At 39.1% G+C, this 26044-nt stretch overlaps 1 protein-coding gene across 2 annotated transcripts in view; it reads left to right on the top strand.

Moving 5' to 3' along the window:
• SMG1 (SMG1 nonsense mediated mRNA decay associated PI3K related kinase) overlaps positions 1-26044 on the top strand; it is a 123597-nt gene that overhangs the window by 75540 nt on the left and 22013 nt on the right. Inside the window, exons 24-41 of one of the 2 annotated variants that reach the window (XM_054041229.1) lie at positions 3116-3261; positions 4015-4216; positions 7521-7630; positions 7959-8106; positions 8584-8743; positions 9231-9351; positions 11359-11607; positions 12027-12311; positions 13055-13199; positions 13474-13609; positions 13999-14229; positions 14349-14526; positions 15374-15535; positions 16062-16243; positions 18890-19044; positions 20688-20910; positions 24618-24864; positions 25630-25859. In XM_054041229.1, the coding sequence (XP_053897204.1) occupies positions 3116-3261; positions 4015-4216; positions 7521-7630; positions 7959-8106; positions 8584-8743; positions 9231-9351; positions 11359-11607; positions 12027-12311; positions 13055-13199; positions 13474-13609; positions 13999-14229; positions 14349-14526; positions 15374-15535; positions 16062-16243; positions 18890-19044; positions 20688-20910; positions 24618-24864; positions 25630-25859 (3310 nt within the window). Of the gene's footprint in view, positions 1-3115; positions 3262-4014; positions 4217-7520; positions 7631-7958; positions 8107-8583; positions 8744-9230; positions 9352-11358; positions 11608-12026; positions 12312-13054; positions 13200-13473; positions 13610-13998; positions 14230-14348; positions 14527-15373; positions 15536-16025; positions 16244-18889; positions 19045-20687; positions 20911-24617; positions 24865-25629; positions 25860-26044 lie in introns of both variants that reach the window. The other variant, XM_054041228.1, reaches the window with a different exon arrangement.

The following is a 26044-nucleotide window of genomic DNA, read 5'->3' as shown; positions in this document are numbered from 1 at the left end:
GTGGCTGCCCCGTTCCTGGTGTGGAGCCAAGGGGGGGAGGGGCACCTGGGTTCCCAGTGGCGAGCTGGGTTATTGGCAGGGAGCTGTGCACAGAGCTGAGAGCCCTGGCTCTCAGCCCCCAACACTGCCCCTCTTAAGTCGGTGGAAGCGCTCCTGGTGAGGACGCACACCACCAACAGACGAAGGGCAGTGTGGACCTGAACTACTGCAGTAATTACTGCTGTGGCTGTAAGTCAACCTAACATAGGTCGACTTGTTTATAGTTTAGACATGCCCTAAGAATCCGTAGGTCAGTGTGGTAGATTTTAAAAAGTGGGTCAAAATACATACTGAAATTTTCATCCACTTTTGGGGAAACAACTCACCTTTTCACTGTGGAAGGCACTTACTGAATCCCAGAAAGGAAAGCGGAGATACCCTGTTAATTCTTAGGTACATGTGCGGACAAACAAAACTTAGGCAAAAATCTAGAATTTTTATAAGGATTATTGATGTCTGTTTTCTTTTGTTAGGTCCTTCAAATAATGCATATCTTTGTAAGATACAAAGAGTGTTCTTCAGAAATATTTTGTTAGTAATATGTACTATTGCTGTACCAAGACTTACAGAAAACCATCAGTCCTAAAATCCACTGCACTAAACATTGTTTAGCTAATGGACATCCAGTGGTACTGTGTCAAGACAGTTATTACATGTGTGACTCAATAAGCAAAATAATATTTGATATATTATTCAACTATTTGAATAGTCAAAGCTTGCAAATCTGTTGTTATGCAGCATCCTTTCAGATTAATGAGATGTTGGGATATGACTAGTACAACAGGCCACAGTGAAAAAGGAAATTAATGGGACATTTCTGAAAGGAAGATTAGCAGTGAAAAGGGAAATGTTGGTTTACATTGTTTGGTTTAACATTTGTTTTGCAGTACTAGTCAGCCTCTCTATCATGATGATGGTGATCTCATTCTGTTAAGTGCTGCACAAAGGCATAGGATGACAGTCCCTGTCCCTTCTTACAGTCTAAGAAAATATGCAATATACAAAGACTAGCGGGTAGAAGGAAAAAGTCAGATACAATTATTATATATATATATATGCCTTTACATTTTTTGTTATAAATAAAGTAAGAATTATTCCCAACTGCTACTTAAACTAGCCGTCATTATATGCGCTTCGGGATGTTGAAAAGTGACTAGTTTTGTTTGCCCTAAATTAAAACACAGTCAAAGACACCTAAATTTGGGATTTGTGCTGTTAGCTGTATGCAATAAACTAAAATAAAACACTGTGGTTTTTTTTAAAGGTCCTCATGGGTTATATACTTAGCACTACTGCCAACCCACAGAGCTAATAATTTATAGAAGAGAGATTATGTTGTATAGTTTTAATGTGGGCAGTCTTCTGATTTTTGAACACATAGGGAAAAGCATCCTTTCCACCCATACCAAAGTACTTTTGTCTTACCTATTGGACTAAAAATTCACCTGAGGGAAGAACATATACACACACATTCTGTGTCCATGTATACATCTTATCCTGCTGGCATACTGAAAGAAACACTCCTAATCTCTCTCCCCACCTCTGCCTCTGTCACAGGTGCTTCCTGCCCCTGCTTTCTTAACTGCTTGGTTTGGCCTGTGTCAAAGCGTCTTCTTGCAGGACTAGCTTCTTTGTCTCTCTACCTCCAACATTTTACCACTTCCTTCCTCTGCCACCAGTCAGGGCCCATAGACATGCTGCCTGAAGTGTTGACATACCTTAAATAGGATCTGGTCAGAGGCATGAAGAGTCAGTGCAGAATGGATGCAAATCAGGCCTGCAGATCACACCGGTGATCTTCTCTTGTCCTGCTCTATTGAGTGAGGGAAATGGGAACTTCATGGTTCTTCTCCCTCAAACAACTTCAGCTTCCTCCACAAGACCAGCAGTGTCTGATAAGCACTCCTACCATACCAGCCTCAGTTAGGTAACCTTGCCAGATTACAGCTCCCTGTCTCCTGCTTGTGGTTCCTGTAAGCAGAGAAAGAAAGAATCCAATATTTGCCTTTCTCAGTTAGTCATGAGTAGCAAACCTATGTGAATATAACAAAGCTGTTCGTCTAGTCATCTTTCAACTGTGGAAGTACTCCCAGTATGCTAAGTGCTTTCCAAACAGGCGAGAGAGAGAGCCTTGTTGCAAGGGCTTTAGAGTCAAAAAAGGAGAAAACATCAGGCTGGGAAAGAGGTATACATACAAGCAAAGAGGCCATGGCAGTTAGCGTGTGTCCTGTTTGTTCCGTGGTTTTCCTTTGTTCTTTTAAAAAACGTTTTGTTATGGGGACGGTGGCAGCAGAGCAAGGGAGATATGAGGAGCAAGGGTTGAGGGAAGGTCATTGAGAGGCAGGAGTTCAGGAAGAGTGACACTGGCAATGGAGGGTTGAGAATGAGGTTAGGGGGAGCAAACAGTCAGCAAAAAAACAAGTCTACAATTCAAATTGTAAAATGTCAGCTGCTGACATCACTAGGGCCTAGAGGCTGTGAAGCTCGTTCCACAAACCATGGCTTCCTTTCTGTCTCCCCAAACCAACATAGCTGAGGGAGCTCTGCTCGTCCTCACCCTGCTGTGTTGTTGCTTCTGTCTCCTGTGAGGGAGGGGAGTTTCTGTCAGACTTCTCACATGAAAATCATATTAAAGCTATTCATCTAGAACAGTGCCAGCAAGTAAATTTTGCTTAAGTTCATAGTAATTTGAAGTTGGCATGAAAAGCTGATACATAGAGATAATTTCACATATATGAAACTATCAACTGACAACCTTAATTGTTTTCCATCTTATTCAACCTTATTTTTTAAAGATCCCAGTTTGATGTTTTGGATTGAAGGATAAAGAAAGTTTCCAAGAATAAAAGAGATCAGTAACTACATCACCTTCAGTAGCTTTTCCCCCCACCACTTCTGTTTTCCATGTTTTACCATAGGGAGAAATCCTCTGTAGTCTTTCTTTGTTTTATTCTTGTGGCATTGCAGGGATCATTCATTCTCTTTTATAGGAAATTTTAATACAAACTCCATATACAAAAAGTAGAAAATCATTGCTGTGAAATGTTGACTAAACATTAAATCTTAAATATTTAAGGTTTGAAAAAGCAACTGTTGAATACCAGGAGCACTTGAGTTCCATGACAGGAGTGGATTGCTCCATAGCTGGTTTTGATAAATCTGTCCTGAAGTTGGCCAATTCAAGTAGTGGCAATAATGCCAGCCCAAAGCATTCTTTGAATGGTAAGTATTATTAATTGCTTTTTTAAATGGCCACAAACTCCATGTACTGAATATGTACATACATTGTTGTGGTTTACAGGTAATATAGTCAACAGTAAAGCTTTGTTAAATTACCTTAGTAATTTACATTGTAAACACTTACGTACAAGTTTAAGTAAAAAATCCAGTTGAAGTTATTGGGGTTACTCATATATGTAAAGATAAGCACATGCACAGATATTTGCAGGTTTGGAGCCTAGTAAAGAGATGGTTAAAAGCAAGGATAACACACAGTAAAATGTACTTTGTATTTTAAGCAGTTTAGTTCTAATTATTTAGACTTGAATAATACGCATTACTTCCAGTTATTTCTATACTTCATGAATGTACTATAGTATAAAAAGAAGCCTTAAATGAGACCTTGCCACAGCACTCTATTAAAATCTTGAGAAGTGGGAAGAAGTATTTTGTACACTTTTTTGTGTGTATTATCAGGTGCACATATTAGTTTAGTTCTTCTATACTGATCAGATAATTTTCTATCTTCCAGTTTCTTTATAAATATTAACTAACTCTTCCAAAGCCTCTTGCATAAGTATTTCAGTTTTACAGGTGATAAAATATGCTATAGATGAGAAGTTAGGCACTGTAAATATTGTGTAACTAATTTTATCTAAAGCAGATGAAACTTTTTGCCTTAAACATAATTTCCAAATGTTTTGTCAAGTAATGAGATTTATTTTTCTTAAATATTGATTTTTCTTAATTTCACAGGTGAAGCTAGAAAAACTGTTCTGACTAAACCAAGTGATTCTTCACCTGAAGTTATAAATTACTTGGGTAACAAAGCATGTGAATGTTACATTGCAATTGCTGATTGGTCTTCTGTACAAGAATGGCAGAATGCTGTCCATGACTTGAAAAAAAGCACAAGTAATACCTCAGTCAATTTAAAAGCGGACTTTAACTACATAAAGTAAGGTTCTCATTAATTTATTCAATAATATCTCTGAAAGCAGTAAACCATTACATGAAAGCCTCTCTTAGTCTCATCATATCAGTGCCATGTGGTTTCCAAGATCTTTATCTTTTGTGATGCAAAATCTATAATGATTTAGTAGGAAAACTTCCTTGATGTATAGTAGCTATAACAGATAAGTAGTGAATTGACACCATCCTAAATAAGCCTTTGGGGCTTTCATGATTCTTAAGATTAGGAAAGGCCTCTTAAATTGTTTATTTGGCTGCAGAAGATAATGGATTTGTTTGTTATTTTTTTAATTGTAAGGGGATTCATCCATTCTCTCAATTAGAATAATTTTTAAAATCTCTTGTCTTTCACTTGTATCTTTTTTTATTCTTTAGATTTGTGAATTAAAATATTTTGACTCTAAAGCTTTCTTCAGAAATGAAAGAAGATTATTTCGATTGATATCTAATGATTCAGTAGAGATACAAGGTGATCGTGAGGTAATATATTTTATTGAATCACCATCTGTTGACAAGAGAGAAACTTTCAAGCTTACACAGTGGTGCTCTTCAGGATCTCTGTGTAAATTTGAAAGCTTGTCTCTCTCACCAACAGAAGTTGGTGCAATAAAAGATAATGTTTTCACCTTCACCAGCTTGTCTCTAATGTCCTAGGGCCAACACAGCTACAACAGTCCTGCATATATCTAATGAATCATGATAGTCTTTAGGTTGTTTGAACTAAATATAAAAAAAAGCGCACCTAGGATTCTAGCAGACATTTGACTTGTTACTCAAGTGGGTTTCAGCCTTTTTTCATTTGTGAACCCCTAAAAATTTTCAAATGGAGGTGCAGACCCCTTTGGAAATATTACACGTAGTCTGTGAACACCCAGGACCACAGGTTGAAAACCACTGTTCTGTGGTCATGACAGTCTTTTGCGAACACCTTAGACGTCATCTGTGGTCCATGGGTCCAAAACCTCTGCTCTAGTTAAAATTAAGTTGGAATTGCAATAGATAAGACTTCTGTAGCCATTCCATTTGAAGATCTATTTTTGAAGATCCAATAAACTTAATAAAAAAATCTTTTGTCTGAAGTTTCTCACATGCAGACTTGGCCTAAAAATAAATTCTTGGGGGGAAAAGTTTAAATATAGTCTGTCAAGAAGTTTGAATTTCTAAGGATAGTGTGTGCCTTTTTTTCCGTTAGTAAAACTGGTGGCCTTCCTCATATAAACATTAACAAATGGTTTGTTTTTAAAAGTTGCCATGTAGTTAATCCATAATGTGGGCAAGTCTTTGTGATGTGTCTGAAAATATTTTGTTTAGAAATAGTTATGAATACTTCATATCCTTATCCGTTTTAGATACATTTGTCTGTGCAGGCAGAGATTTTCAATGTTAAGTATCCACAAATAGTTTGTTTGCAGGTGCAGAGATTTGATCATTTTGAGTTGTGTGGGGCAGGTGTAGTTTTATCCAGATAGTCTGTCAAATCTACGTATTTTTCTGTTTTTTAGGCACCAAATTTGTACACCCTCTAAAAAGCTTTTTAGGGTTGCTCTATACCCATTTAAGATTATGACTTCACTGCAGAATCAAGCAAAAGGGAGAAACTCTGTATTTAGAGGGAAATTTTTAATCAAACAAATCTGCAGTAGTAATGGGAATATAAACATTTTCATAGTGAACATGGATTTTTTTTCTTTGTCAGTCCAGACACTTCATATTTCCTTTCTGCCAGCAGATGGTAACAGAACACTTGAACATTTGAATCATGACATTGTCTGTTAAGGGGCTTGTGGGCTCAATCTTCAATGTCTTATCTCAGTTGGCTGACTGATACTGTTCTAGAAGAATCTGGTCTCCTGAAATGCTCAACTGATATGCTGTCAACAGAGTAGAAGGATTGGGTGAGGAGTTAGATTTTGGCTGTTGCAGGCTATCGGCATACTCCTGTGTAAACAAGGCCCTACCCAGGACTCTAAGGCAGTGGTTCTCAACCTGCAGCTCATGGGCTGCTTGCGGCCCAATCAGGACACAGCTGCACCCCATGTGACATCCTCAGGACCATATACAGGTAGTATTGGATGTGGCCCACATAACACATTGTGGCCCATAATGGTAAATAGGTTGAGAGCCACTGCTCTTGGAGCTTATCTATGGAAGGACACTCAAGAAAATTAACTGAAGGTGTAAATTTAAAGTGGATTAGTTAAATCAAGTTTAAACCCCTTTGTGGATGCTACTATTGAGAATTAAAGTGGCCTTAATTCACTTCAATTCTGAATAAGAAGATTCATGTAGGAGTTTAATGCAGTTTAACTAATCCCCTTTAAAATTTAGTTTGGATTATTTTTTCTGAGTGTCCCTGTGTAGACAAGCCCTATGTCTCTTGCCATGTGCACCAAGCAGTTCAATTTCAAAAAAATTTGGGGCCTCTTTATTGGCCCTATACAAGTCAATGGTAAAACTCTCATTGGCCTGGATGGAACCAGGATTCCCCCCCTTGGACATAAAGGAAAGCTCTTTTTAATTTTGTTCCCCTGAAAGGATCATACTTTAATTTGCCACTTATTCTTTTTCTTCCTTCATCCCTACACCTAGTGGAAGAGCACTAAGTGTGTGGACTAATTGATGATTTTCTATAAATATGAAACTTTGAAATGTTTATTCTTTAATTTTGATAGTCTGATAGCTTCTAAATTTTCATGAATGGCAGAAATTGAATTAACTGTGTTCTGCTACGTTACCTTCATTTTACAAATTATGATTGTATATTAAGATTGAAATCTTTGTTTTAAAGTTATGTGAATGTGCTCTGAATTCCACCTAAAGTGCTGTGTAAAAACCTCAGGGCTTTGAATAAAGGTATGTCTGCACTTGAAGCTGGTGGCATAATTCACAGCTGGAGGAGACCTACAGTAGCTCTGACTGAGCAAGCATGCGAAAAATGGAATGTAGTTGCAGCAGCACAAGTGGGCTAGCTGCCCTGATTGCCTGTCTAATGTTTTTGACACACATTCTGGGTGGCCAGCCCTTCATGATGCTTGTGCTGCTGTGAGCTAGCATGTTAACAATAGAATATAGCCAGTCAGAGCTAGCATGAATATCTCTTCAAAGTGGGAATCACACCCCCTGCTCGAAGTGTAGACATATCAGAAGGCTACATGAAAGAAATGTGTTAAAAGAAAATTGGTTTATTCGTAGTGCTCCTTCTGGCTTTTCATTGCTGTTAAGTTGTAGGATATTCACCAACTAGGGTGAAGTAGAAGTATGGAAATAAAACTATAAAAATTGAATTGCAGATCTTTAAGCAGCTTTGAATGTGGAGAACTTACTGACTGTACGGAACAGCTAGAACTGCTACCTGGAGAAAACATCAACCTACTTACTGGAGGATCCAAAGAAAAAATAGGTAAAAATAAAATCAAAATTCATAATAAACAAAGTAATTCCTAAACACGTATTATAAGCTTAAAATACTGTACCATATCAATATAGAAATGATACTTGGAGACTTTCTGAATATGGATTCCAGAGTTCAGCAGAACGACTGTAACTTTATTTACCAAGTTGAGAAATAATTGGCAACCATAATCCTAAATGCTGTTGTATTTTTTTTTTTCCTATTTGTGATTTGAGAAAAGAATTTGGACTTAGATATGTAATTTTCTCATTAAAAGAATTATGGTAATGGTTGGTAATTTTTAACCATTTGTGGAATGTATGTATAATCTTTGTAGACATGAAGAAGCTGCTTCCTAACATGCTAAGTCCTGATCCAAGAGAATTTCAGAAAGCAATTGAAGTACAGTTGTTGAGAAGTTCAGTATGTCTGGCAACAGCTATAAACCACACAGAACAGGAACAAAAGTGGCAATTGATAACTGAGTAAGTTTAAAGAACCTTTGAGTGAATACAGTGACCTTGTATAATTTGTGTGTGTTAGAAGTTGTAACCCATTAAATACCACTTTCTAGTAACTGTAGTCTTCGTTGTATTTAAGTATCAAGCTTTTGTTTGGCTGCCTTTCTGAGAGTACATGAAGTTGTGTTTCATGAATTAGGAGTATAAACCGCTAGGAGGGATTTTAATTTTAGAGATCTAATGCTTTGTTCACCTGGGCAGTTGACAGTAAACAATGCTGTGAAACAGACAATCTGTGGAATTTACTGTGCATGATAAATGATAGGATCAGGTCTTGCATAACCTTTCTTCCATACGAAGAGGCTGAATTTTGCTGCCTGTTGCCTGTTCATAACTTTTTTATGTTAATAAATATCAATATGTATTAATTAAAAAGACAAGGACAATTAGTAGCTAATAGAATGGACTGTTCTAGTTTCTAACACTAAATCTTTATTTCAGAAATGTTGTAAAATACCTGAAGCAGACGTCACGAATAGCTGTTGGACCTTTAAGACTTTCCACGTTGACTGTGTCTCAGTCATTGCCAGTGTTGAGCACTCTGCAGCTATATTGTTCATCTGCTTTGGAAAATACAGTATCAAGCAGGCTTTCATCAGAGGTATATTTTTTGTGTATAAATTTTTAAAATAATATTAATAAGGTCGCGTTAATACATGCATCAGGTAATATCTTTCTACTGAACTCTTATTGCACGAACACTGTTGCAGAGATGGGCTCATTCTTATTCAAACTAAGCTGAGAACATGTTGAATTTCCTAACATAGTTGCACTTGAAAATAATTGTTTTTAATCTGTTAGTAAAATTTCTGACTATTTAACACCACTTCCATCTGCACCTTTGTAATCCCACAGGAAAAAGGGCTTCATTGCAGGACTCTTCAGACCTTACTTTAGACACCTCTCTCATGCAGTAACATTCCTACTCAAACAGTCCAACTAACCAAATATTTTTGGTGTTATTTTGCTATATAAATTTAAATTAGTAAATTACAGCTTACTCCACTCTAAAATGTTCTTTAGGTATTGAAAACTACAGGCTCTACATTATTCCATGACAAACATGAAATTTTTTATGCCTTCCGCAGGACTGTCTTATCCCTCTTTTTAGTGATGCTTTACGGTCGTGCAAACAGCATGATGTAAGACCATGGATGCATGCCCTAAGATATACTGTGTACCAGAATCAATTGCTGGAAAAACTTAAAGGTATCTAAATTTTACTTTAACGTTCTGAAGCGTCTATACAGAATTAGTAACTTAGATCTTTGTTTTGGTAGAAGCACCTGCATTTTCATGGTTCAAATAATTTGCTTAGAAATATGATATAAACGTGTTATTTAGCAAATGCTTATGTATGTTATAAAATATTTAGGAAACGTTGCTATAATGCAATTCACTCATCCTCAAGTTTTTAAACATGTCCATTGTATTCTTAGCCATATCTTGTGCTGTCATTAGTGTGTTTTCAAAAACAAGCTCCTTTACAGTCATTCAAGTATGCTTGTGGTGTGTAAAGAAGCAGGGTACAGGTAAAATCTCTGCCCTGTCTTTTTTTTTTCTTTTGGTAATCCATGAGTCTCAAATTTGAAATGTCAAACTGGAATTAAAAGTAGCTACGTGAGACGAGAGCGTACTATGGAAGAGTGATTGATGTTTTTTAAATTGGCTCCAAACAGGTTTTTTTACTTTTATATTGTCTAATAGAGTCGTAAAATGGAAAAACAAATTGCAAAAATATTGCTTTGCTTATGTAACTAGTTTTGTGGCCTCTGACATCAGCCATCTGTTAAATTGCATGCATATTAGAAGGGAGAGAGCCCACAACCTTCTGCTCCAAAGCCATCTCATATATCACTTGACCTAACGGACTCTTCACTAGTTGTCAGTGATTTTTTTTTTTTTTTTGCTGTGAATCACCCATCTAATACTCTGGATTTTATCTGTCTTCTGAAAAAAAATGTATCAGTAAAATCGCACAATAATGAATTTGGACCATTGTCGAGAATCTAAAAACCCTTAAGTCCTTCTTCTATCTTCAGAAAAGAAAACTCCCACTTAATGGTCATTTAAAAAAAAAAAAAGTGCCTGGGAGAATAATGAAGGTTTAGCATGATCTGAAGCTCAGTACAAATGTGGGTTCTGGCAAACCAATTAGAAATATTCAAGCAGCTCTCATTTCTTTGAAGAGAAAGCAAGTAGTATACATAGACTTAAGCCAGCATACCAGTTTTTTAAAATACTTATTTAGGAAGTTTTCCCAGGATTACAACATAGTGCCATATCCAAAAGAGGTCCATTTCTTTTGTTAGAATTTGATACAGAGAAAGCTTTTGGTAGAATAGAGTGGAACTTTCTGTCTGTGTAGTCCTATCATATTGACTTTGACCCCCAATTCCTTAAATGGATAACTGCTCTTTATACTGGCCCAAAAGCAGTTGTGCCTTTTGGAGTTAAAGCTCCCCTGTTTAAATTACACAGGGGAGCTAGGCAATGATATCCATTGTTTCCTTTACTTTTTACATTTCCATGGCCTTTATACAGAGGATAAAGAATAATTTATCACAGTAAGAACGACAACACCTCAGAAAATAACTTTATATGCTAATGATGTAATAGTATCTAACCTGAACATTTCCTTAAAATTAGTATCTAAAGAAATCCATGATGTCAGGAAAACATGAGGCTTGGAACAAATTATAGTGTTTTTATGTGCAATTATAAATCTGTAATACTAACTATAAATTTGCTAGACTTTGAGAAGTTATCCCTCCAGAAAACATTTGGGTTCAAATAGGCAACAAATTCTGTAAGATACTGGGGAATTAAAATCTCAAAACAGCCAAGAGCTATATGATTTAAATTTCAAACTATTGTTTTAGCAGATGAAAAAACATTTGGGGAGCTGGGGGAGGTATGCAATTTCTTGGTTGGTAAGAATAGCCATGATCAAAATTAATATTGTTGCCCAGGATATCTATCTTGCTTCAAAATCTTTCTATAATCATTCCAGATAAAACTCTAGCAGGCATACAGCGAATATTAGAATTTATATGGACTAAGAAAAGACCAAGAGTGAGTGCAGTTTTTTTCCTCTGTTGGTAATTGCATTCTGTATATGGTTGGCATGGTGAGGCAATCATCTACTATGTGTTCCAAATGCAATTATTGCTTTAAAACAAAATTTTGTTAACAAAAATTTGCTTTCTTTTTCAGAACAAACTGTCTCTGTTAGAAGTCATCTAATGGAACTGGGTCTAACGGCAGCAAAATTTGCTAGAAAACGGGGGAATGTGGCCCTAGCCACACGATTGCTTGCTCAATGCAGTGAAGTTCAGCTGGGAAAAACCACTACTGCTCAAGATTTAGTTCAGCACTTCAAAAAATTGTCAGCACCAGGTCAAATAGATGAAAAATGGAGTCCTGAACTTGATATTGAGAAAACAAAATTGTTATACACAGCTGGTTAGTGTTTGTTTGATAACCTCACACAGATACTATGGCTTATGGTACTTCTTGCCAGGTTGTTTTTTCCAAGAAATCATAATGGTACAGTAAAGCTAGAAATTGCTTTCAGCCCAGTAACTAATGTCTGAGTTTTCTCTTCAGCTGTTTAGATTGAAGGAGAAACTCCCTTTATTACAAATTGCTGAGCTTATATAATTGTTTCTATATTATAAGTTTAACTCTTACAAATATTTGGCCCTGTAGTATAGACTTATAATACCCCAGTAACATTAGCAGATAGAAAAAGGCAGTCTCTCATTTCTGTTCATGATTTGTTAAAGCTGCATCTGAAATTTGTGGAATTTGAGATTACAGGGAAGTGCTTTGAATAAAACTAACATCTCTAGTAAAAATGTACTGTGTGTCTTGATATATAGGTCAGTCAACACATGCTATGGAAATGCTGAGTTCTTGTGCCATATCCTTCTGCAAATCTGCCAAAGCCGAATATGCAGTAGCTAAATCTATTCTTACACTGGCTAAATGGATTCAAGCTGAATGGAAAGAGATTTCAGGACAACTAAAGCAAGTATACAGAGCACGACAGCAACAGAATCTCACTGGCCTTTCTACATTGTCTAAAAACGTATATACTTTGATTGACCTGCCGGCTGTTAATACAATAGAAGAGGAATATCCTAGGATTGAAAGTGAATCTACAGGTAAAAGTTCCTCCTTCTAGTTTATGCTTTGCAGGGCTATATGGTTACTCAGATGTGATGGTTCCAATAAGGGGCGGAGCCAGTTGCACTGGTAAAGTTTAATGTGGTACAACTGCTTTGCTATTTAAAAAAAAAAAGATTTTCAGACTTGGTAAGATTTTACATAAAATTCATATTTCGGTGTTTTGTCGAATTTAAATAATGGGAAATACAGGAACTTGGAATGAATTCTCTAAGGGCAGCACTATGCTTTGTTATGCTTTTGTGATAACTTTAAACTCTCAGTTAAGATCTAGCACCCAGACTGTGAATATAAAAGATCTGTATTTAAATATTTTTAATAAATCTTCTAATTGTGTTTAAAGTTTTTTTCCTCGAGGGGTAACTGATCTTCTTTCTAAACAACTTTTATTTCTCTTACAATTGTGCTGTTTTGCAGTTAGTAAAGTTGTTTGTGTTTAGGAGACTTCTCCAAGTGTCACAATTAAATTTTTTTTTGTTTGAATCTGAACTTCCTATCTAATTCAGGCCTCTGTTCAGCACATGCTGTCTACCTGACTTGAATCTATATTCTCGTCTCTTTACCCTTCCTATATCTCCACTCTCTTTAAAGTGATATATAGAAGTCTCAGTCTCTGAAGCACAGAATTCTGGTATTTTGGAGATCAGGATTCTCATAAATGTGAATCAGATGTGTTTATTTTTGTGTGTAAACCTCTGTTGCTCTATTTCCATCACCACAGTAAATATTGGCGTTGGAGAACCTGACTTCATTTTGGGGCAGCTGTATCACCTGTCTTCAGTACAGGCACCTGAAGTAGCCAAGTCATGGGCAGCACTGGCTAGTTGGGCTTACAGATGGGGCCGGAAGGTAGTTGATAATGCCAGGTAAATCCATTATCCTTATTAAAAAAAATTTTTAACTTCACATTTGTTGAGTATATCTTAGCTCTCAATAAGTGTAATTCACCCCTGTGCGGTGCAGAGACAAAAACAAGATGGATGTGCCACTTGTGTTCTGTTTTGATTGCTGGCCTTCCGAATAGGGGTGAATTTCACCCTAAGATGAAGCCTTAAATATACAGTATTTAAAAAGGTAGTAGCTCTTTAAATATTTACATTAATTGTGGTTTTGGGGTTGATGACTTATTAAATGTTACAGTCAGGGAGGTGTCCGTCTTCTGCCAAAAGAGAAATCTGAGGTTCAAAGCTTGCTTCCTGACAACATTGCAGAGGAAGACAGAGAGAAAATCTATGGCATTCTTGGACAGGCAGTATGTCGTCCAGCTGGAATTCAGGTAAGTGGAAACTTGAATTCTTGAAAAATGTTCCAATTCATTCAGTTTGCCACTTTAGCTTTCCTCCCTGCTTGTGTAGCGGACTACAATATTTATATAATGCCTTAAATCAAACTTCTACCAAAATAGCATACTGCACAAAAAATGCAGAAATTCCCAAAGAACTAAGCTATGTTAGTGATTATACGTGTATGGCATTATGTCTGCTCTGGAAGATTATGGCTATATTATGGAATGAGGCAACTGAAAACTGTGTGTACACATTTCAAATTCCTGGCTACCCTTTCCAGGATCAGTAATTAATATACATTGTGGAAAAGTGTTGTGGTCTTGTTCAAAACAATTATCTCATTCTTTCCTCTTAATATTCTTGCATAATCTGAGTTTAGGATGAAGACATGACCCTACAGATCACAGAAAATGAAGACAATGAAGAAGATGACATGGTGGATGTTATATGGCGTCAATTGTTGACTAGTTGCCCCTGGCTTTCAGATCTTGATGAAAATGCAACAGAGGGGTTAATTAAAGTGTGGAGAAAAGTAGTAGACAGAATCTTCAGTCTCTATAAACTGTCCTGCAGTGCATATTTTACCTTCCTTAAACTCAATGCTGGTCAGGTATGCATTACGGTCTGCTGTGGTGATGAAAGTTAATTCCTAAACATTTTTAAAGCTCAAGACCCATGACAAAAACAGTATGGTCAGTTAAGAGTGCTATTTCTTTGTATAATATGTAGGTTCCTCTTGATGAAGATGATCCCAGACTACTGTTAAGAAACACTTCTGAACAAAGCACTGATGATGTTATTGTGATGGCAACCTTGAGATTGTTGAGGTTACTTGTGAAACATGCTGGAGAACTTCGACAATATCTAGAGCAGGGACTAGAAACAACCCCTACTGCTCCATGGAGAGGTAAGGTGGTTTTAGCTGAATTATTAAACTGAATTTTGACACACTTCTTTGCTAAATATAAATAAACAGAAAACTTCTTATGAAACTTGTCTTGACAAACCTTTGTTTTTCATCCCTTGTAAACCCTAAGTTTATAAAATTTTTATACACAATAGTTTGTCTCCCACCTAATAAGCAGATTATTGTGTACTCTTCATCTAACAAAACTTAACTTCTAAAAAATTTTGGGTATTTCCCAAGACTTTTGCAAAGACTAACCTGTATTCAAATTTGAAAGACTATTTTAAGTTTCTTGTAGGAAGGTGAATGACCCCTTCCCAGCTGGGCCAGAGGGATGGACCATATATCCCTGAATTACAGTGGTAACTGCTGGACAGTGGCAGCCCTTCCAGGAATGGGTGAATTCCTACCACTTCTTTCAAGTGCTAGGATTAGTCAGCAAGATGCAGTGACCTGACTATAAAAGAGTGATGCTGAGTGGAAATGGGTCTCTTCTTATTCCACCTTCCACACTCTCACAAAATTACATTTGTTTTTGGAGCTTCTAGTGATGCAATCCCTAAAAACTATATGACTCTAACAGACCCAATGTGCAGGACTCAATTCCTAGTGCTCTATTGCAAGATTTATGTACTAAATATAATTGACTCTGCTCCTTGAATGGGGTGGGGGGAAATAATCTAGTACGCATACAGTAAAAGGTAGAGATCTTGCGGTGGATTAAATAACAGGAGAATGTGACTGTTCAGTTTCTTGGTACAAAAATTACACACCACTGAAAACATCTTTCTGTGGCTTGAGTGTACAAAAATCAATATACTCCCTTTTTCTGCTTCTTTTTATAAAGGTATTATTCCTCAGCTCTTCTCCCGCTTGAACCACCCTGAAGTATATGTTCGTCAAAGTATTTGCAATTTACTGTGTCGAGTAGCTCAAGATTCTCCTCATCTTATATTGTATCCTGCAATAGTGGGTACCATTTCACTTAGCAGTGAATCCCAGTCTTCAGGTATGGAAGGATTCTTTTTGTTGTTGTTGGGGTTATTACTGAATGCCAAATAGTTGATAAATGCAAAGTGAAATAATGTTCAGAAGGTCCATTTTAAACAATTTGCTGAGAAATACAGCAAGTCTATGTATGTGTGCCACTAGCTAGACTGCAGTATGTTTGAACTTTTACTGTTTATCCAGTAAAATGCCATTACAGTAAAATTGTTCTGATTAGTTTCATCACTTCGGTAATATCCTTTGATACAACACTCCTTAAAGCGTGAAGTATTATGGACTACACCTGTGAAGGGTCTAAAATTCAAGTACCTTATATGGAGACCCCTTTGGCACACCATAATTTTTTCATTATGATTTCGTATATAATATCTAAGCCTTTTATATGTCCATAAGTTTGTGCAGTACCTAGCATAATGGGGCCCAGATTCAAAATTTGGCCTTGGTATGCTACTGCAATATGTATATTATTCAATACACTTTTTCTAATGTAGGGAACAAGTTGCCCTCTGCAATCCCTACTTTGCTAGGTAACATTCAAGGTGAAGAACTATTAGGTGGTGAATGTGAAGGAGGAAGTCCCCCGGCTTCTCAAGAAAGTAATAAGGATGAACCAAAAAATGGATTAAATGAAGACCAAGCAATGATGCAGGACTGCTACAGCAAAATTGTAGAAAAACTGTCTACTGCAAATCCAACCATGGTGTTGCAGGTAAAATAATTTTTTTGTAATTTATTCAGGCAGACTTGTAACCAGACATACAGTTTGTGAAATGATGTATTCTTCTTTGAGTGCTTGCACGTGTCCATTCCAATGTAGGTGTGCATGCGCCCTGAGCACAGTTGCCAGAATTTTTTCCCTTAGTGGTATCTGTTGGGTCGGCTCTGGTGCCGCGCGCTCATAGCGCTGGTATGAAGCCCTGCTGAGCCCGCATCCCTTTAGTTCCTTCTTACCACCCATGACGGATGCTGGAACTTCCCTCTTTGCTCAGGTAATCTCTTCCAGTGGTTTCCTTCTCCCTTTTCTTTGTGTGTATAGTTCTTGTAGTTTAGCTAGTTTTGTGGTGGTACTTTTAGTAGTTAGTGTGTTTTGGATGCCTCTGTACTTGGTTGGAGAGGCTTGTCCACTCGCCAGTGCCAGGGCATGCCTCTGTCACCGGATTTTAAGCCCTGCTCTTCCTGTGGCAAGTCGACTAATTGCATCTTCACCAGACCCGCTAAATCGTCACCACTGCATTAACTACATCAACGGGCAGGGCGGAGTGCTCTTTTCCTCCCTATGCCAGGAGGCAATCCGGCTGTGGGAGTTCTACATTACACACTCAATCTACCTAGAAGCATCTTACCTGCCAGGTACACAGAACCAATTCGCAGATCACCTCAGCAAGTCCATCTCCACTCGCCACAAGTGGTCCCTGCATCCAGACATGGCAAGGGACATCTTCCAGAGGTGGGGGACTACCTTTTATAGACCTGTTCGCTACCCGCGACAACAGGAAATGCCATCAGTTTTGCTCCCTGAGGGGCCACAGCCTTGTCTCTTATGGGTGCCTTCCTGTTGGCATGGACAACTTAACTGTATTACACTCCCCTGCACTCCCCCCCCCCTCCCCCCTTTCCATTAATTCACAAGGCTCTGTTGAGGATCAAGCAGGACTGATCATGGGTCATCCTTACAGCCCTGGCATGGCTCAGATAGCACTGGTTCACCATCCTCTTAAGCCTTTCGGTGGAGCCCCCAATCCGGCTCCCACTGCACCTGGACTCGATCACCCAGGACCATGGTCAGCTGCTCCACCTGAACCTCAGTGCTCTTCATCTGACGGCCCGGAATCTTCATGGCTGAATTCTGAAGAGCAAGCTTGCTCAGAGCAGGTTCATAGAGTCCTACTAGGCAGTAGAAAATCTTCCACCATGGCAACTTACCTGGCAAAATGGAAACGATTCTCCATCTGGTCTTCCCAATGCAGGGTTCCACCTATACAGTCCTCATTGCAACTTATTTTGGAGTACCTTCTGCTCTTGAAACAAGAAATTGGCCATTTCATCTTTCTATCCTAAAGTTGACAACGGATTGGTCTTTTCACACAAAATGGTAATCTGTTTTCTCAAAGACCTGGAGAGGCTGTTTCCTCAGGTAAAGAAACCGATCTCTCATTGGGACCTAAACCTTGTCCTGTCAAAGCTGACAGGCCTTCCCTTCAAGCTGTTAGCAACAGGCTCGCTGTTGCACCTCTCCTGGAAAGTGGCCCTCACTTCAGCCAGAAGAGTTTCAGAAATCTGAGGCCTCACATTGGAACTCCTGTATATGATGTTCTTCAGAGAGAAAGTACAGCTGTGCCTGCATCCAAAGTTCCTCCCAAAATTGGTTTCACAATTCCATTGCAGCCAAGCAGTTTTTCTAACAGTATTCTACTCTAAGCTGCATGCAGATGGGGAAGAACAGCGTCTGCACTCCTTGGATATTAGATGGGCCCTGGCATTTTATATTCAAAGGACCAAAATGTTCCGCAGATCAACTGTTCATGGTGATAGCTGAGGGAATGAAGGGGCTCCCTAACTCTGCCCAGAGGATTTAGTCTTGGATTACTTCATGTATCTGGGCATGTTACGACTTTGCGGGAGTCCCTCCTCGACCTAACCTGACTGCTCACTCCACAAGATCTCAGGCCTCTTCAGCCGCTTTCCTAGCTCAAGTCCCTATTTAAGATATTTGCAGGGCTGCAACCTCGTCCTCGGTGCACACCTTCTCAGCTCACTATGCCATTACCCAACAAGCCAGAGACTGTCAACTTCGGCTGCGCAGTGTTGTAGTCAGTGTGTCCTTGAACTTGAGCCCACCTCCTGTGCAACTGCTTGAGAGTCACCTACATTGGAATGGACATGTGCAAGCACTCTAAGAACAAATGTTTGCTAACTTTTCTATAACTCTTGTTCTTCGAGATGTGTTGCACATCTCCATTCCAAGACCTGCCTGCCATTCCCTCTCCTGAAGCAATCGGTAAGAAGAACCTGAAGGGGGGCGGGGACAGTGGGGACCCTTATACTGGTGCTATGAGCATGCAGCACCAGGGGGTGCAGGAGCCAATCCAGTGGAAAAAATTCCAGCAGATGTGTTTTGGGCACTCTCACACCTACATTGGAAAGGACATGTGCAATACATCTCGAAGAACAACAGTTACAGAAAGGTTAGTAACTGTTTCTTTTGGGTGGAGGGTTGTTAAAGTTTTCAGTGTAACTTTAATCTTACTGTAAGGATGTCATTCTTTCAAGACATTCAAGCTGCTATTAAATAGATGAACTAGAAAAAAAATTCTTGAACTTTAAAAATAAGGGCATTTTAATTTATTTTATACAGGTTCAGATGCTAGTAGCAGAGCTGCGCCGAGTTACAGTTCTTTGGGATGAACTTTGGTTGGGAGTGCTGTTGCAGCAACACATGTATGTCCTCAGACGGATTCAACAACTGGAAGATGAAGTCAAGAGGGTTCAAAACAACAACACTCTACGGAAGTAGGTTTTCATGAATAACTCCTAAGTAAAAATTGGTGAGAAAAGACAGATTGTCACTGTGCACTAGAATTATTAAATTGACCAGTCACGCTTTTCCTATTAAATCTGTATCAGAGGTCAGGGTGCAACAATTGGTACTTTGGTGCATTCCATTTGCACCACACAAAAGGTGCAAAGGGAGCAAAATACACCAACAGGTCTTTGCTGTGGATTCCTTCAGTATGGAGCAGTCACCTGTGGGCATAGAGCTACAGTATTCATATCCTACTCCTTCTTCCCTTCTCACAGCCCCAGTACAGGCTCATGTCAGCTGTGTAGAGGTTTGTCAGGGGGTAGAGATGGGAGTGGCTTGTGTACACTACTCCAGCTATTCACCACTGGCGTACAGTAGCAGAGGGACAGTTAACAGCTCATGTTAGGCTTGTACAGGAAGCTTTAATCGATTTTCAGTTGTCTCTTTTCCATTCCTGGGTTTTCGTGGATGGCTGTGTGGAGGAGGGAAATGCCTTTTGAAGCACTTGTCTTGCCTCAGGCTGAATCAGATGAGCTTCAGTCCTGCTCTCCCTGTAATTTACTGCAGTCTAGCATGGAAGCAGACGATAAAGAAGCCAAAATTATTACTGCTTCTTCATATGCAGCGCTGCATGCAACTATGCAGAGCCCTCCCTTCTCACCCCAGAGCAGCTCCTGTGACTGGAGAGGAAGAAGTGACAGGTTGTGCCTTTATTCCCCAGAGTGATGGGGCTGATTCAGAGGCTTCCATTTAAAAAATTAGAAGCCAAAGCTCAGGGGACCATATTTTCAATATGTAACCATATACAAATTTTCATCTTAACATATCCACCCTCAAAGGCCACAGTTTAAAGAACTGAGGACCAAAGATTGGCTATCCCTGTCTTAACTCCTTTTAGTTTGTTGTCTCTTATTAATGTATGAGATCACCTTTATCATATATCTGTTTGATTCTAAGTTCTTCACTGGTAGGCAAGATTGAAGGTGGCAAAATATACTCAGATTTAACTATTAACAATCTGTAATTCGCCTTTTCAATTCTAAGATATTTTATTTGGTATAATTTTGTACCCAACGCTAATGTATCCATTTTTGAAATGTTAGATATAAGTATTTCTGGTACTACTGATCTGTCTCCTGTCCTGAAACATCAACCATTGACAAGTTCCCAGTGTGTATTGCCTCCTCTTCTGAAAGGCATCACAAATGGTTTGTTTTGCAGTGTTTGTTTTGCAATTCAGATTTGTTTTGCAATATTTTTTTTTATGAAGAAGACTGGAGCTTAAAAGAATGATGGTGGTTGTTCTTTGACAATTATTTCTACATTTCTAATATAATACAGAAATGCTGTTAAGTGTTTTGGGCATACATAAGTAGCTTTTTTTTTCTTCCTGGTATTAACGTCTGGTTGGCTCACTTGTGGGTTTTTAAATATTGCTTGCTGGTGTTAAAATACCTATTTTCTTCTATTTTATATTTATCCTGAAAGATTGGTATCTTAATTTCAGTCTTTCTATTTAACTGGGTAACAGTCAGTGTGATGTATCCTATAATAAATATGCCTTTTGTTTTAAAATACTTCATTTTTAACGCTGATCTAGAATTATTTTTTTCCTCTCCTTCCTACATAGAGAGGAAAAGATAGCAATCATGCGTGAAAAGCATACAGCTCTAATGAAGCCCATTGTATTTGCTTTGGAACATGTACAAAGCATCACTGCAGCTCCTGCAGAAACTCCTCATGAAAAATGGTTTCAGGACAACTATGGAGATGCAATTGAAAATGCTTTGGAAAAACTTAAGAACCCTTCTAATCCTGCTAAACCTGGAAGCAGCTGGATCCCGTTTAAAGAGGTACTGTATCTTCAATGTGCTAATAAAGAAAATTATATATACAATCTGATTACTACTTCTGCTACATATGATTAAACTGATTTCTTACTTGTTAGTGGAATGACTAATGTACCAGTTAGTTTCTTCCTCTGTTTCATGAGTTTGAATGTCACATTATTTTAGGGCTAGATCATACCTGGTTGAATCTGGGAAGATCAGATTTTGTGTCCTCATTGCACAGGCAAATATTTTTGTCTCAAGAGGGGAAGCTAACATTGGGAACTTGTTTAAAATCATAATAGGGCCAAATTAGGGCAGTGGTGCTCAAATTATAGTTTGCAGAATGACATGCTTAGTAATCAGGCAGAGGTGCGTTAGGACAAAGGAAATATCTTCTCATGGATTAAGTAGACTGCAGACTGAAGCAATGTGAGAGCTACCAATGCATCAATAAGCATCTGTCCTCCAGTATCATCCGACTATAGGTTGGCTTCATCCTTTGCAATTTGGGTAATGTTCCATATGCACATTTTTTTTTATGCCCTCTCCAAGCCTTATAGGAGCTCTGCGATCACCAAATCCTAGTATTTTGCCTCTGCCACAAATACAGCTTATATCTTTACCCTCTCCATTACTAACCTTCCAGCCACTGGTAGTACTTTCCTTTTTTAACCTCCTACCTTCTAGTCTGTGGGATCCTGGAAAATGATAGGAGCAAGCAGCTATTCCTTTCCTGTTTTTTCCCATCCTATCTCTTCAAACTTCTCCCCATCTCCCTCCCCATGAGCCTAGTCAGCTCGGACTCTGCTACCGAACACATTCCCTCTCTTGGAAGTCCAGCAGTGCTCCAGTCAGTTTCAACAGCAGTTCTCAACTTCTCCAGTTCTCTTTATATGACATGCTTTCTAGCACCTGACACCCTTTCTTAAAATCTCACAATTCTTGCAGTCTCTCCTAGTTCCTCCAGCTACTGGCTTTGCCATCTCAGTACTGGAAGACTTGGGCTGCTAGATCAAGGTATGAAATACAGCTCTCTTCTGAAGGTTTCTTTGGTGTGACTTTAGGGTTCTGAAGTAATGAGACTTTTATAATCCTTCCACCAGTGCATTTGGCTGATATTTTTCTACTGGTTGAAGGCTGCGTTTGGAGCTTCAACAAGTTCCATGAACTACCATCCTGGAGTTGTTTTAGATGGTTTCATTAAAGGTCTCAACCCCAGCACTGTGTAGAGACCGTCTTCAATGTTGGCAGCTCTGGACCTGGCAGAACATCTTGGTCACCTACTGTAATATGGGGCCTTTATCTGTTAGCTGTCCCTTGTGGCAGGATGGGGAGCTACACCACCTGACTCCATCCCCCTTATGCCACTGAGTTCCAGCTCAGGGCCCTTGTTTGGATCATCCAGAACCAATCCTTCTCAGTCCCTTGCTGCTTCCTGCTGCCTCCTACCTTTCTTTCTCTATAGGCTTGCCCTGCTTCTCCCTTTTTGGAGCATTGGCTTCTCACCAGTTTCCTGGGATCTTCTCTGCAGTCCTGGCTCTCTGGCAGCTGCCTTTTCCCTCAGGAGTTCCCCCTCTAACTGAAACAACAAGGAGTCTGGTGGCACCTTAAAGACTAACCGATTTATTTGGGCATAAGCTTTCGTGGGTAAAAACCTCACTTCTTCAGATGCATAGAGTGAAAGTTACAGATGCAGGCATTATATACTGACACATGGAGAGCAGGGAGTTACTTGGCAAATGGAGAACCAGTGTTGATAGGGCCAATTCAATCAGGGTGGATGTAGTCCACTCCCAATAATAATTTATTCTTTTCCCTCCGCAAAAGAATAAATGGACACAAATCGGACATCAGGAATGGTAACCTACAAAAGCCAGTAAGTGAACACTTCAATCTCCCTGGTCATTCTATTACAGATTTAAAAGTCACTGTCATTGAACAAAAAAACTTCAGAAACAGACTTCAAAGAGAAACAGCAGAACTAAAATTCATTTGCAAATTTAACACCATTAATCAGGGCTTGAATAGGGACTGGGAGTGGCTGGCTCATTACAGAAGCAGCTTTTCCTCTCCTGGAATTGACACCTCCTCATCTATTATTGGGAGTGGACTACATCCACCCTGATTGAATTGGCCCTGTCAACACTAGTTCTCCACTTGCGAAGTAACTCCCTGCTCTCCATGTGTCAGTATATAATGCCTGCATCTGTAACTTTCACTCTATGCATCTGAAGAAGTGAGGTTTTTACCCACGAAAGCTTATGCCCAAATAAATCTGTTAGTCTTTAAGGTGCCACCAGACTCCTTGTTGTTTTTGTAGATACAGACTAACACGGCTACCCCCTGATACTTGACACCCTCTAACTGAGGTACCTTTTATCATGTCCAGGTGCTAAACTGTCAAATTAACTGCCTCCCAGTTACTCCATGAGTTAACTTCTCCTAGGTGAACCTGAGCTGTCTCATTCGCCCTTGTGGAGCCTCTCAGAGGTAGGCTGTGCCCCTGACTCCTTAAGGGGGCTAACTACGCTCTGACACCTACATATCTCTCACTTCATACCTGCTAAGTCTTAGGATATGTCTTGTGACTCCTTTTTGGTCATCTCCTATCCTGTTTTATTGCTGATGCTTTAGAAGGTTGTAGCAACAAAAATGCTCTTACAGGCTGGGAAAGGGAACTGAAACCTGGTTTATACTAAGATCTTACATTGGTGTAGCTATGTCTGTCATGGGTGTGAAAAGTTTAGAGACATAGGCCAAGTCTATACTACAGACCTATTATGGTATAACTACGTCACTCAGGGGTATGAAAAATCCATACGCCTGAGCAACATAGGTCAGTATAACTATCCCCATGTGTAGACAGCGCTGTGTCGACAGGAGAGCTTCTGTTGACATAGCTACCATCTCTCGGGGAGGTAGATTAACTGCGCTGATGAAAGAAGCTCTTAGGTCAGCGTAGTAGCATCTTCACTAAAGCACTGCAGCAGTGCCACTATAGTGCTGTACGTGAAGGCAAGCACATAGCTATACCAACCTAACCCCCTCAGTGTAGACAGCACGAGGTCAATGGAAGAATTCTTCCAATCTGCCGTCTCTCAGAGAGGTGGATTTACATATATTGGCAGGAGAAGCCCTCCCGTGAGTGTAGGTAGTGTCTATACTGAATCGTGGCAGAGTTTTGAGTGTAGACATGCCTAAAGAGAGAGAGGTTGTAAATGACATTGTCCAACTGTTAAATGACCAGAGCCAACCTGGTAATTGAACTGGATTGGTAGATGGATGCTATTTAATATGTAAATTGGTTTTCTTGAAGTTAGCCTGTTCTGCAAAACAGAAGTGAGGAAATGTGCAGATTTCTTGGTAGCAAGTAACTCTCTAGTGCTCTGCTTTGCCCTTTTTTCTGTTCCCAAAACAGACCTAGTACCAGATCTTAAATACAGGAACCTAGCCCCTTTTAAGAGCGTTCCCTTACTGTAAATACAGTTATCACTAAGCCAAAACAGTTTCTTTTGTTAAATAAAAATGGTGAAAATGTTAGTCTTTGATATGGTTTTGTCACCAATAATTGTAAATATAGATTAGTACATCAATAAAATGGAAGAATACATGACTTAAGAAAGCAATTCCTTCCTCCCCCCCCAAGAAAGTAGAAAATCTATTTGTTTTTGTAAATGTTTACCACTACATCAGCTTGAACTTTAGGTTTTTAACAATTTCTTTAAAAGGTTATGCTAAGTTTGCAACAAAGAGCACAGAAACGTGCCAGTTACCTCTTACGCCTTGAAGAAATTAGTCCTTGGTTGGCTGCCACGATGAACACTGAAATAGCACTCCCCGGAGAAGTGTCCGCTAGAGACACAGTCACGATTCAAAGCGTGGGGAGCACTATCACAATTCTGCCTACTAAAACCAAACCCAAAAAACTCCTTTTCCTGGGTTCAGATGGGAAGAACTACCCATACCTTTTCAAAGGTAAGACCTGGAAATTTCCTCAGGATTGTGTGTGTATGGGGAGGGTTGCTAAAATATTGGGCAGATGCATGTTTTATATGTATATTATTCAGGCTTACACTCCCTGTAAGTTAGAGAGTAGCACCTCTAAAGTTGGAAAGACGTATTGTGAACATTGAGTGTGGATTGTGATAGTCAGCCTGGCCAAAAAACTTTTCAGGCAGCCCTTAAAATTATACCTGAACAGTGGATGAGAGACATTGTAGGTGTCCATATGTAATAGTGTCGATCATCCATCGGCTTTTCTTTCCACAAATGCTGTAAGATTCTTTGACTCACATAAGCTGCAGAAGAAGAGGCCTGTGGGTCCTTGTGGCTGTTGAAACAGAAAACAGAGTTCCAGCTGCAGCCTGTTTTGATCTTCCTTATCAGCTTGAACTCTCTCACAAAACTCATGCAGTAGCCGACGAGAGGGCGTCAGCCTGAGGCTTCACACATTCCTGTGAACGGTAGGGAAGTGCTTTGCAGAGCTGGCACTCCACTTGCATGCTTCTCCCATGGAGTTAGAACAGCAGCCCAAGCCCAAGCACTGTTCCATTAGCAAATACCCCATTGCTTAGGAACCCACTCCGGGCCTGGATAGATATGTAGCTGTTTTAAGTCTAAAATGAAATGTGCACTTCAGAAATGCTACTTTCGGGGATTCATTTAAGGGGAAAGAGCCTTTATAGTTTGTTGTAGAAGCTAAATTTTAAACAGAATACTTTCTTAAATTTTATAATACAGGTTTAGAAGATTTACATCTAGATGAGAGAATCATGCAGTTTTTATCAATTGTGAACACCATGTTTGCTACAATTAATCGTCAAGAGACACCACGGTTTCATGCTAGGCACTATTCTGTGACACCACTGGGAACAAGATCAGGCCTAATTCAATGGGTGGATGGAGCCACTCCTTTATTTGGCCTTTACAAGCGGTGGCAGCAGCGAGAAGCTGCTTTACAAGCACAAAAGGTAACTACTGTATTTTAAACTAACTAGCACCTCTCAGAAGTGGAATATTTCATAAGTTGCTTTAAAACCTAAAGCAAATATTAAAATATTTTTCATGATTTTTATCTGTACATGCATTCATGCTGAGTAGATCTGTATGTTCATCTCTCATGGGGTTTGATCGATATCAGGCAAAACTGTATAGT

Source organism: Malaclemys terrapin, chromosome 10 (genome assembly GCF_027887155.1).
Source record: "Malaclemys terrapin pileata isolate rMalTer1 chromosome 10, rMalTer1.hap1, whole genome shotgun sequence".
NCBI classification, from domain to species: domain Eukaryota; kingdom Metazoa; phylum Chordata; order Testudines; family Emydidae; genus Malaclemys; species Malaclemys terrapin.
Note: the sequence above shows the minus strand (reverse complement) of the source record. Positions and strands in the feature narration are given on the sequence as shown.